Source organism: Asparagus officinalis, chromosome 1, assembly GCF_001876935.1.
Source record: "Asparagus officinalis chromosome 1, Aspof.V1, whole genome shotgun sequence".
Lineage (NCBI taxonomy): Eukaryota > Viridiplantae > Streptophyta > Magnoliopsida > Asparagales > Asparagaceae > Asparagus > Asparagus officinalis.
The window spans coordinates 120,199,361-120,212,801 of record NC_033794.1 but is presented as its reverse complement, the minus strand read 5'-3'; the positions used below and the strand labels follow the sequence as shown (position 1 = coordinate 120,212,801).

Genomic DNA, 13,441 nt, shown 5'->3' with positions numbered 1-13,441 from the left:
ACTTCTTCACAAACAAAACTCTTTTAAACAAACACTAAACAAACTTTAAAACGAAACTATACTTGTTTTAAAAAACTTTCTTGGATATGTCTGGTAGTTGGGATTTGAGAGGTTTATATAGGAAGATAAACCAACAGCCAAAATCAACAAAAATCCCAGAGAATCAGATTTATGATTCTATACCCAATATAGCCATTGGACAATCGGCGGTCGACCGTGAAAAATGCGCGGTCGATCGCGAGCAGCTCAGGGGCAAATTCTGGGCTCAGGAAAACATCCGGTCGACCGTGACGGTCGACCGCAAAACTCTCTGGACTTCATCCGATCGACCGCCACGATCGACCACGAGCCATCAAAAAACATTCTGAGTCTCTGGACTCAAGGCGGGCGACACCACGAGCCATCAAAAAACATTCTGAGTCTCTGGACTCAAGGCGGTCGACCGTGTCGGTCGACCGCAAACTGATACTAGAAATTGACAGGTTTGAAACAGTTTTTTTATTTTAAAACCCTGTTTAAAAATATCAAACAAATTCCAAAAATTATAAAACTTTAAAAAATGATTGTAGACATGATAATGAACAGGTTACAAAAACTGGTTTTTAAAAAGAACCTTCCAAATAAAAAAAATATCATCATTTTATAAAATAGTCCAAAACATAAAAATGTAAACATATGAGTTTTGACATTTTAGAAATAGTCCAAAACATAAAAATGTAAACATATGAGTTTTGACATTTTAGCTTAACCATGTTTTGAAATATTACAAAATGATTATATAGACTTAATAAAAGATGTATATAATTGTTATTAAGTCCATAAACCAAGAAAATAATATTTTTTACAAAATTGCATATTTTACAAACATTTCAAAAGTAAAAATGATTTCATTGAACTAAATAAAATTGATATTAATGAAATCATATATATGCATGTAAGTATGAAACAAAAATATGTTTTCTAATTATATTCAATTGTTTTATATTAAAACTTAAAAACTATCAAACCAAAACATATATGTATATATATAACTATATATATACAAAACAAAAACGTGTATGTGTGTATATGATTGAGCTTAAAGTACTAACACACATAATATAAAACCTAAAACTAAACGTTACCCAAGCAATCTTGATCTTCAATAAGCTTGACTTGGTACACTTGTGGATAAAGCTTGAACTTTGATCTTCAATTTGAATTGTATAGGCTTCACTCTATAATTCCGCCAACCTCCATTGGATATGATCGTGAATGCGCAATTTCATCCATCCTCTAACTTGTTGTTTGTCTACAACAAATAGAAATATACAAACACTAGATAAACAAAATTAGTAGTAAATTATTTGTTAAATATCATCAAAACAATAAGGCCAACACTCCATACCAATGTGAACATCACAGTCTTCATCCCAGTTGAATCAACCTGCTTCCAGTGAAGCCAACTCCGCCATAGCATCAAATCTAACCCCTAGTTAAAGTTAAGAACGACAATGGGCAATAGACATGGCAGACTGAGAAGATATTCTGACCCAAATGGCAATTCATAAGAAAGATTCAGACGAACAAATCGCATGACTGGAAGAGATGGTCAAGCAACTTTTACTAGCATGTAGTCCATAGGCGAGTTCTTCGAAAGGAAAAAAGGTCATTTGGCAAAAATCCTCTTGAAGACGATCAAGAACATCAAGATGATGTGAACTCTGAACATGCAAGGTTAAAGCCTACGCTATCTTCAAAACCAAATAAGGAGGCTAAAGCCTTGAAAGACATTCAGAAGTAGCTCAACGTTATTTCTCAATGAACAGAGCTCAAGAAGGTTGGAATCACCGACCTTATCCCATCGAATGGGACATGGTTCCCTATCCGATAAAGTTCAAGCCACCAACGCTTCATGCGTTTGATGGAAAATGGTCCCTAAACTAGCATATCTACTACTTCCACCAGCAAACTAAAAATGTAGTGGGTAACGATGCCATTAAGGCGTGTCTTTTTATTAGCACCCTTCAGGGAGTAGCCTTTAATTGATTTCAAAATTTGCATGGGGGATCAATCAGGTCCTGGGTGGATTTGGAATCAAAGGTCTTATCTCAATTCCATGAGGAATAATCCGATGTCACCATGGCCAAACTTCTTTCTGAGAAACAAAACGGGAATGAGACAGTCAGGGAATACATCAAAAGATATCGTAACTTAACATTGCAATGTTGAGATATGTCGTTACCAATGCTACTTCAAACTTCCTGCCACAACTTCCTAGCACGAAGTGAAGCCCACATGGGTGTTGTCACTGCTCACAGTTGGAAAGATTTGATGGATCAAGCTGAGATAGCCTAGAAGTTGTCATATCATTTCAATAAATTTAAACCTCGCACCAACTTCAAGGGTAACAAAGGAAAACAAGGGCGTTTGTCACAACTAAAATCCAAAGAAACTTTCGTTGTTGGAGTCCAGAGTGTCAATAACAACCAATAAAAAGAGTCAAAAAAGAATTTTTAGCACAATTATTCGTTCAAGGATGAACATATAGTTGTCATCTTCCACGTCCTCAACAAGGAAAATCGTCTGAAGCTTCCAGAAGCTCGACATCTGAAAGAAGCTAGAAAGACAAATGACCCCATCTACTGTCTCTATCGTAGAATGTTAGGACACCCGACTAAGAACTGCTATATCCTCAAGGATAAGATCTGGATGTTTGTTGAATCATGAATTCTTAAGATTAAACCCAAGCAAAAGAAAGTCACCGCTAACATAGTAACCTCCCAATTCGGTTCTATGCCAGAGATTCAAGCTCAAAATAGTGTCATCCTCATTCCTACTATAAGAATGGAGGTGGTTAACTATGACTGCCAAAACCAACAAAGTCGAGGCTTTGTTCCTCTTACCACGACGAGATGAGAAATAATGTAGATATATCCAAGATAAAGATTGAACTCTTCTGAAGTCTAAGTCCAAGAGCAAGCAAAAGATGATGGCCTGTAACACCATCTCCACGATCATTGAAGAAGAGTCCATGCATGTCACTTCACTCATGGACTTGGACAGAGAAAAAGTAGCCATGATAGGGACAAGATCCGGCAAAGATTACCTAAGGGATTACAATCAGCTAAGAACGGCCAAACAACCCGAACCAGCCAAGCATAAGGAGACCCGGTTCAACAAAGCCTTATAGTGTCCTCTAACAAGTGACCCTAAGGCCTTGTTCAAATATGACATCATGGTAGAATTGACCAATATTTCGGCCTGTATCACCTTATTCGAACTACTGCATTTGTCTAAGAATACGAGAGAGGCTTTGAAAGAAGTCCTGAATAACAGTGAGGCATTTCTCGCCCACATGATCGAACCTCCTTAGGATGAAGGGTCCGAGCAATGCTATCAATGCTAAAAGCAGATGCTGCACATCACCTTCAGCCCAGAAGATATGCTGGTCAAGGACCATCATCACAACCGACCTCTTTACTACACTGGATATATAGGGTCGTCAAGGATCAAGAGGATTCACATCGATCCAAGCTCTACGCTGAGCATAATTCTATGAAGACTCTTGAGCTTCTTGGGAATTTCCCTTCACAAGCTCTCAAAGACGTCTGCAACCATACTCGTCCTCAACTCCAGTAGCAGCTGATCTCTTGGAAAGATCTGACTAAAGTGTCAGATTGAAAACTTGAAGATGGAAGTGACTTGTTATGTCATCGACATCGAAACGCCTTACAATCTCCTGCTTGGGCGACCTAGGATCCTCTCCAACCAGATCGTCTATTCAACACTTCATTAGTGTTTCAAATACATTGATGAACAGGGAGTCCAACAGAGAGTTGATGCTAAAAAGCATCCTTTCAAGGGGGTGGAGAACTACTTCACTGACTCTCTCTTATATGATGAAAGTCAAATAATTGAGATTGTCCTCCCCAACGATGAGGATAGCGGTAATGAAGCAGATGTTGAGCTAGATCCCATTAATGATCCAGTTTGGGAGATAGATCCACTTATAATTACCTAGAGAACCTCTGTATCGACCAAGCTGTCGAAGGTAGGGGCAATTAGATTTTCAATGAAGAAGAGTTTGCTTATGACTGCTCTTTAGACTATGAATTTGAAAACTCAAGAGTCGAAAGTCTGATGGCCAGGTTAGCCTTAGAACCAACATTGCACATGCCAATAAATTAGTCAAACCTCGCTCACAAGCAGCTGGACAACTTAGAGGACATCACCTTCATGGTTTTGTCCAGAGGGAACACTTTGAACCTAATCATCTTTAAAAAAGTTGAGTCACAATCTCATTTACAGAGCTCTGATGAAGAAGCTAAGACAACATCAGAATTTTCCCAGTATAGCCGAAATCTTAATAAATCATGGTAAAAATGGGATATAGTCTCACTACAAAACAAGGATTGAATTTTAATAGAGGACTACGAGCCTCTTTGACACCATTTACGCCAGAAGGTGAAGTTTTTCGATTATTGCAATTAGTCCAAATAAGGACCCGGTTACATCTCTCCAGAATTCGAGCCACAAGCAGGACCAGCATCTGATGATTCCCTCAGCAATTCTTCGAACACGTCTAACTAGGATTCTGACATCGGCCTTGGAGTTTTTTTGTAGTGAATTCACGACCAACATGGTCTCATATAACCTAACCACGGATCTCGATGAATCCAAGGTGCTTGAAGATCCTGAAGACAATTCATGGGCAAAGCAACTTAAAAAGCAATGGGAGTCACGTTTAAAAATCAGAGTACGACCCACCAAAGATAAAGTGGTCCAAATCAACATTAGTGACGAAACTAACCTAAAGCCCGTCTTTATTAGCAAAAGTCTATCATCAGCTGAAAAGGAAGAACTCATAGTTCTCCTCCAAGAATACATTGATGTCTTTGTCTGGAGCTATAAAGACATGTCGGGTCTAGACACCAGTATGGTCGTACATCGTCTTAACATCAACCCTAATGTTAAGTCGGTTAAACAGCAGCAACGGCGCTTCCATCCTAAATTGATGGAACAAATCGAAAAGGAAATCTGCAAGCTCATTGAGTATGAGTTTATTCGTAAAGAATAACATCCCAATTGGTTAGCGAACATCATGGTGGTGACGAAAAAGAGCGGTAAGATCCGAATCTACATCGACTTCCGTGATCTCAACATCGCTTATCCAAGAGATGAGTTACCTCTCCCTATCATGGACATTATGGTCGATAATACATATAGGTTTGAGAGGATGTCTTTTATGGACGATTTCTCTAGTTACAACCAAATCAAAATGCATCCAGATGATCAAAAACACACAGCCTTCAGAATACCTTTAGGAGTATACTGTTATACGATAATACCTTTCGGTCTGAAGAACGCTGGAGCTGCTTACCAACGCGTTATGAACATGATCTTTCGTGAACATCTGCGTAAAACAATGGAGTGCTACGTTGATGACCTTGCGATCAAAAGTCGTCACAAACGAGACCACGTTGTTGATCTAAGAATGGTGTTTGAAGTTATGCAAAAATACCAACTCAAGATGTATTTAACTAAGTCCTTCCTTGGGGTATCATCAGGAAAATTCCTTAGGTTTAACGTAACATCCACAGGAATACACGTCAATCCCAAAAAAGTGAAGGCCATTCAGGAGATGCCACCTCCGAAGAACCTCAAAGAGCTCAGAGGTTTACAATGATGATTAGCCTACATCCGAAGGTTTATCGCCAATTTGTTTGGGAAATGTTAACCATTCCAAAGATTTATAAAGAAAGGTGTTTCGTTCGTCTGAGACGATGCCTGCCAAAAAGCTTTCAACAAAAACAAAGCTTATCTCACAAAACCAGCAGTGCTAGCCGCACCAATATCAAGTAGACCATTCTTGATCTATGTCAGGCAATGGATATTCACTCGGAGCCCTTCTCGCTCAGAAAGATAATAATGGTCATGAACAAGCCATTTACTACCTCAGTCGGACTATGATTTTCACCGAGCTTCGGTATAACCCAGTCGAGAAGGAATATTTAGCATTGGTCTTCGCAATTCAGAAGATACGGCACTACCTCACCGGCCAATCCATTCACGTCATCTCAAAAGTTAATCCTTTACGAATACTCATGACGAAACCTGGGTCATTGAATTTCAGGTTAGCAAAATGGGCGATACTGCTATCGCAATACAACATGACATTCATGACGCAGAAAACAGTTAAGGGTCTAGCAATAGCCGATTTTCTGACAGAACACCCTATTCCCAAGTTTTTAAAGGCCAAAAAATACTTACTAAACTGGTTTTTGTTTGGAGCACCCCTCACTTGGTATAAACTAAAGTTTAGGACAAAACTGGATTACGGCAATTCTTGACTCAGTTTTTTATTGATCACCAAACATATCCGAGTGTCCCAAATATACACTAGAATTTAGGCAATTACTAGTGAGTTCTTGAGCTTCCGCAACAAGCTTTGGAATGAACATTTTCTGGGAGGCCCAGTTAGAACCGGATAATCCTTCATCCCACTCGTTTATTCCCTTGTAATATTCCAATCCGTGTCCAAAACCTAACCCTAATCCTAAAAGTGACCCTTCGCTCCTCCAAGAGCTAATCCCCCTTACCAAACCCTACCCCAACGCGTAATAATAATAATATAATACAAATTAAAAAAATCCAAAACCGACGCAGGTCCTTGCGGCCCAATTAATGCCCCCTGTCTCCGGAATCTCTAGAAGATTCCTCCTTATTCCCTCACGGTTCTCTACTTCCCATCTCTCATCTCCACCCACCATTTCAAGTCCAACGATTGAAATCAATCCTAGTCATTGTTCTTATCTCCTCGTCCTCCGCTGACGTCATCGCCAGCTGTTTGGGTCGGATCCTCAGGCGGAATATTCAATCTCCTCCTCTCTAGCCCGTCCAAAGATTCGGTTCTGTACGCGACGTCTCGACCCCGATTCTTTCTCTCTCTAGTTTCTCTCTCTAGATTTAAGTTTATTCCCCCCTCTCTCTCTTGTTAGCTCAAAGATCCCTTAGTCTCTTTCCCCTTTTATTTCTGCCCCTTTACCTCGGAAAATTTCCCTCATTTTCAATCTGAAGCTGTCGTCTCCATGGATTACCTCAAAGCCCTTGAAGAAGAGAGGAAAAAGATTTTAGTTTTTGAGAGGGAGCTTCCTCTTAGCCTGCAACTTGTCACCCAAGGTATAACTTTTCCTTCAAAAATTGTGAAAATGGCAGAAAATTTGAGCTGGGTCTGAATTTTTTTTGTTTGTTTTCTGTGATGGGTTTTCAGCGATTGAGAACTGCAAGAAGAAGAATGATGAGGTGGTGGGGAGAGGCGAGGAGATTGCTAGTGAAGGGCCGATCTTGGAGGAGTTTATTCCCTTGAGGCCGAGTTGTTCGTCGTCGGATGAAGAGAACAACCATAAAAATAGCGGGAATAGTGGTGGGTCTGATAAGAAGCCGGACTGGATGAGATCTGTCCAGCTCTGGAACCAGCAACCCGAGCCTAAAGGAGTAAGCTTTTGGATCTTTTAGAAGATCTTGAAATTTTTTGCTGGTGGAATTCTTGTTATTTATGTTGAATTTTGGTGAATTGTTTGATTCAGGATGTAGTCATGAGGCCGATTGCTGTAAATGCGAAGAGGATAGGAGGAGCATTTCATCCTTTTGAGAAGGAGAAGGTTGTCGTTAAGACTCCGGTGGTGGCTGCAGCTCCCGCGAGCTCGACTACTGAGAATACCAGTGGAGGAAATGGTGGAAGTGGCGGAAGTGGTGGGTCCGGCTCCGGGGAGGAGAGGGAGAGGGAGAAGGAAAAGGAAGGGACTTCGCAGAGAAAGGCGAGGAGGTGTTGGTCCCCGGAGCTTCATCGGAGGTTCTTGAATGCCCTGCAACAGCTCGGAGGATCTCATGGTGAGTTTTATTAATGGATGCAAATATTTTTTGTTGGTTTTGATGTTATTGTTGTTTGTTCCTGTATCTGATGATTTTTGGTGTGGCTTGATGAATATTTGCAGTTGCGACGCCGAAGCAGATCAGGGAGCTGATGAAGATTGATGGACTCACCAATGATGAAGTGAAGAGCCATTTGCAGGTGATTCTTGCTTCCTCTTTTTGCAGATTTCTGTGACTTGAGACTACTAAAAGCAAATGGAAATATACGTGAGTTCATATTGTGATATTTCAAGGATTTTCATAAACCTGTTGTTATCCTAAATTGCATCCAATTGGTCCAATTTCTTTTTTTTTTTTCCAAATTTAATTTATTGCTGAAGCTTCTCAACTCTAAAATTGAAGAAGATTCTTTTAGACCAGAAGCATGTTTCTTTTTGCAAACCGACTTGGTGAAGAAAAGAATAGATTCCTCTTTGGTACAGTGCATCTACAACAAATATTTGTGAAGTATGATTCCTGAAAGTTGTTGAGAATATTGGATTCCTGCATCTCGTTTAATTTTTTATGAACCCTCCTTTTCATTTTATACATCCTTCCGTCTATTATTGCTCTTTTATTGTAGTTTGTTGTCATTGGATGCTGATCCTCATGATAATGGTTACAGACAAATTGGTCTTTGGATGCCAGAAATATTCTTATGCCTTACCTAGCATGAACTGGTACTCGGTAACAAACAACCAGCTCTTATAATGAAATAGCGTTTTGAAAGAGATTGGTATTGTACTTTTTATTCCAATCTTTGCTTTGTTACAAAATGTCTTCTAGATGATAAACCTCTATAGTACTATCATAATCAGCCTCTTTTTCAAATTGTAATTCCTCGGGATAAACTTAACAATGCGACATCATTGGATGTTAATCAAGTGTAACCTAATTTCCTTTATGTCCTAAAACAAATTCTAGACTTCGGCTAGATTTCACTATGGATTTTTGGACATAAGGTCTTTCATAATATTCATTTGCGTGGTCATGGTATCTACATATTAACTAAGATCACTTCCTTGACATATTTTTTTTTCGTTTCTTGGCTGGCAAAAATTAATTTTCCATTCAAGAATTAGCTTCACACCAACAATTGAATGCACGGTTATTCTGTACATCACATATTATGTAGTCCGACGTGCAATCCTACGGTGCAATGTATTTGTTGCTTATATCTCTACCCGATCTACTTCAATCACCTTATCAACTGTGTACTTAATTTCAGAAATACCGGCTTCACACAAGAAGGCCCACAGCCTCAGCAGTCCAGAACAGCACCAACAGCAGCCCTCAGCAGCCTCAGATTGTGTTGGTCGGCGGCATTTGGATGCCACCGCCCCAATACAATGCCACACAAAATGCTCCATTAAACACAGTATTCGCTCCAGTTGCATCCCATCCCTCGCAACAACCGATGCATCAAAGCAAACAAAAAAACAACAGATCTCCTACCAGTCCTCTAAACTCCAAAGAGAGATGTGAAGGAGATGATAACAGCGAAGATGCTGAGCAGACGAACTCAGATTCATCTGCCACTTCATCTTCCTCTCGAACAACTACTGCATCGGCTCCCCTTGTCAGAGTTTGTTAATAGAGATGATTCCAGATTAGTTTCGTTCCCTCTTTTTGTAAAGAGAAGCGACATAAATATATGCGTATGTATACAGACTTCTCTGAGTGTGAGAACAACTGTTAGCCTGTGTCTTCATGTTGTTTAGTAAATTTCATACATTAAAAGTTCATATATGTATTTGTGATGGATCCGCAAAGTTGTTATAAAAGATGCAAGTTTTTAAGTTCCTACTAGTTGTAGTGGGGGTTGTTATTGGAGTTATCCTACCATGTTTATTGTATATATTATCATGTAGGTGAGGATTAGCTATTCGAAGCTTGATTATGTGAAGATAATCAACTGTCCTTATCTTCATGAAAACGAAATTGTCCTAAAATCTTGGCCTTGGGTGGATAATGGAGGCATATCCTTTTCTGCCCAATTAGATATGTCGAGGGATTTGGTCTTCATTCGCACGTTCTCATTTTTCTATTCAGTAGTGATTATAATAATCACTTGCCTTAATCAGGATCCTATCTTTTTAGCGATAAGCGCTAGTTTTTCTTGTTGGTGGATTCTTGGGTTGCAAAGGTCCATGAAGGGAGAACTATGTGTTACTTCAAATTAACTTTGAAGGATTAAACCTTGATTGAGAGTGCAGATTCTATAGAAAACTCCCATAAAAAAGAGTGATCTATATCATTCATGAGCAGTTGGGGGTTAATTTGAAATTTTATTCCTTCTATCTATGATTAAACCACCTTATTCCTATTCTTTGGCTGAGTCCTGAGTCCAGCCACTTTTAGCCTAGGTTTAACTAACTAATCTTTGATTATTAGGATTAAATCTGATCACCTATCATTGTTAGGTCAAACTCATATGTTAAACACTTAAACTGAACGAATGTGAAACAGGCGTACAGATTTCCGTCTTGATTCCAATCTAGTTGAGTCCAATTCAAGTCCAATATCGCAACTTAATGGCTAATAGATGATATTTTATCTCAACTAAGCACTTTGCAAGCAATCAAAGTCATACATAAAACATCAATATAAGAGTCGAGTACGATAGTCAATACTCAGGTCTCTTAAGGTTTGGTTTGGTAGGATGTACAAAGAGGGAATGTAAGGTAATATAAAGTTTAATGAGATGTAATGAGTGATATACCTTTTCGTGGTACTTGTTTAGTTAGAGAGAGAGAGAGTAAGGAGATGTACATAACTTTTTAGATCGCAAATAGAATTTCAAATATTTTAAAACCATGATGGATGGCGGACAACTTCTAATAAAAAGACTAATGTATACTTCTTTTGTTTCATGGTATGGAAGAAAAGTTCTTTTTTTGCTTTATTTCTCCTCTCTTCGTTGTTATGTTCACTTGGTAACAATTAACAAACATGACGGCATATCCTTTGATCCTTCTGAATATTCGGATTCCACGGATTCCACAGTAGGAGAATCCGAGAGCACACGTCACTCCACAAATTTAAGTGGATTTTTTTAGTGGAGTAAGTGGCAATTGGTCATAAACCATTTCCCATAGAGGAATATTCTCGGTATTACTTTAGCCTTGGGGATACTTCAATGATCTATGGTGGTAATTTGGCCTCTCGCAAGCTTTAAAGAGTACTATAATGGATAGATGGGACTTAATTCAAATGACATGTTGTCATTTTAACACCATCCTATCCTTTCATTTTGAAAAATAGAATCATTAATAAGATGGAAATCATTATATAAACTAAAAAAATTTGCAGGTCAAAGAGAAGCTAATTGAAAACCTAATTAACTCGACCAATAGAAGTGGTAAACAATCGAATTAAATCGAATACAGAATACTGAGATGCTCATATTTATATTTGCTTAAAATTATCGCATTCAAACCTGCATTGAAATATCTACATTTGGGGTTTCTCGAATACCTGGTATTTAAAAAAATACTCATGAATATTTATTGAATACTATATACTAAAGTAATTTATTCTACTAAAGAATTTAATTTTCAAATAGTATTTAATTTATAAATGAAAACCAATTTAAAATTATTTAAGGGGATTTTAGTCAATTAACACTCAAAATTAAAATTGAGATAATTTGTGAGATAAAATTTTATAGTGTTAGTTAATTAGACCTAAAACTGGGATAATTTTTTAAGGTGTTACTGTTAGTCAGGTATAATTCTGATAGAACTAGCACTGCGATAATTTTTAAATTATCTCATTAGTTGTTTTACCTATATATAAAAACATGAGTTCTTCTTTCTGAATTATCCGCTTTTCAACTTAAACTATACAAGAACAAACTAGAACCTTTTAAACTGTTGAAAAATAATTGATGATGGAGTCCGAAAAATTGAATGTTGTTAATCCATTATGCATTATTATATATGAAAAATGCTAAAATAGCACCTGCTATGCATATAAAAAAACTTGAATGAATAACATCTAATTAAAAAAAGGAATAAGTAATCCTTTATGTATAAACATAACTCACACTGAATAATAGATATTGACTTAGAATCAACAATACTCAGTGAAAATTTTTAGTAATAAATAATGTATAAGATAATGATGGAACAAGTGCATCAAATTCAATTAGTATGAATGGAAAAAAAAAGTGAAGATGAAAGATTAATGACAAGAGATCAGATACTTGAGATTAATTTGGGAAATTAGGGACTTCAATTTAGAATAAATTATTAAATATGATTGAAATTAATTTCTATATTATTAATCTATACTTCAGTATTTGTGATAATCAAGGGTGTGACACTATTAATTTATACTTTAAGATTATTACTAGGATAGTTCGTTTTACACGATCATTGACAATAATAAGTATTAACAATAAGGTTATATCTAGTTTAACTAATAATTTCGCTTTTATTATGTTTATTAATTTTACTTTTTATAATTATTAATTAATATTGGTAAGCTTAAAAATATGTCAATTAAGGTGTCATATCATCAAAATACATAATTATATATTTCCAATTACTCCAAATTATCTACCATTATTTTATTAAAATATTCCGCTTCTAAAAAATTATCCACGATTATCCCATTAAAGTATTCCATTTGCATAAAATTACCTCACTTGAATAATTATCCCAATTATAGAAGAAATTTTAAAAAAAGACCCAATCCACACTTTTATTTTAAAAATCGATCTAGTCCAAACTTTATTACAGAAATTGACCCAACTTCTGGCCACATCAGCATCGTGGCTAGAAACTAGGTCATCTTAAAAAAAATCAAATTTCTAATTAATCGAGGTTGTTTGGGTTGAAAGTTATTTTCATTGCTGAATCTATTACACGTTTATCGATTACAGATTCAAAGTAAAATTAGTCTTTTTATAAGATTTTCTTACATAATAAAAATAAAAAAATACAACTTTCTAGAAACACATGCAGAAGATGCTTATCACCCGCTGATTGCGTGGAATCTTTGCATGTGTTGGGGATAATTTTCTACGTGGATTGCCGCGAATCAGATCCGGTTGACAAAATGAAAGTTTAATGCTCTTTCTTCACAAAGGAAACAATCGCAGAAGTAAATAATCTTAACAAAGTGAGATTACTACTCTTTTCGAGATTAAAACAAAGTCTGATCTCAAGGAATGATGAAACAAATCTCAGATCCTTCGAATAGCTCCCTCTTTATGCTGAAGTTCGCCAAGATCTGCAAGCCCTCCTCTGAAATTCATGATTCACTCTCCAATTTGACAGCACCTCACCTCTAATTTCAGATCCCCCATGTATAGGGGCCCTAGCCTTGTATTTATAGGGTTCGGATGCAGCATTTTCGAATAAGAATTGATGATTTGATCATATCCTCAGTTAATAACCCCTTAACCACGTTTAAGGATAGTCTCAAGGTAGTTGGGAAGGCTCTGGAATGAAAGAATCTTGAGAAAACTATTAAAAGCACGTTTCGGGAACTCTTCAGGTGCGAGTCACTTCAAGGTGACCCGCATGTGTGCGAGTCACCT

The 13,441-nt window shown here is 37.3% G+C and overlaps 1 protein-coding gene across 1 annotated transcript; it reads left to right on the top strand.

The window, feature by feature from the left end:
- LOC109829202 (myb family transcription factor EFM-like) lies at positions 6,914 to 9,697 on the top strand. Its single transcript, XM_020396359.1, has 5 exons — positions 6,914 to 7,161; positions 7,253 to 7,476; positions 7,569 to 7,872; positions 7,977 to 8,053; positions 9,122 to 9,697. Exons 1-5 carry the CDS (start codon positions 7,071 to 7,073, stop codon positions 9,485 to 9,487), a joined length of 1,062 nt encoding a protein of 353 aa, XP_020251948.1. The 5' UTR covers positions 6,914 to 7,070; the 3' UTR covers positions 9,488 to 9,697.

What these genes read in the sequence shown, in the direction of transcription:
- LOC109829202 (XM_020396359.1), top strand. Translation starts at nt 7,071, where the DNA reads ATGGATTACCTCAAAGCCCTTGAAGAAGAGAGGAAAAAGATTTTAGTT. An exon ending in ACAGCTCGGAGGATCTCATG is followed by an intron (nt 7,873 to 7,976) that starts GTGAGTTTTATT and finishes GAATATTTGCAG; the next exon opens with TTGCGACGCCGAAGCAGATC. An exon ending in AAGTGAAGAGCCATTTGCAG is followed by an intron (nt 8,054 to 9,121) that starts GTGATTCTTGCT and finishes ACTTAATTTCAG; the next exon opens with AAATACCGGCTTCACACAAG.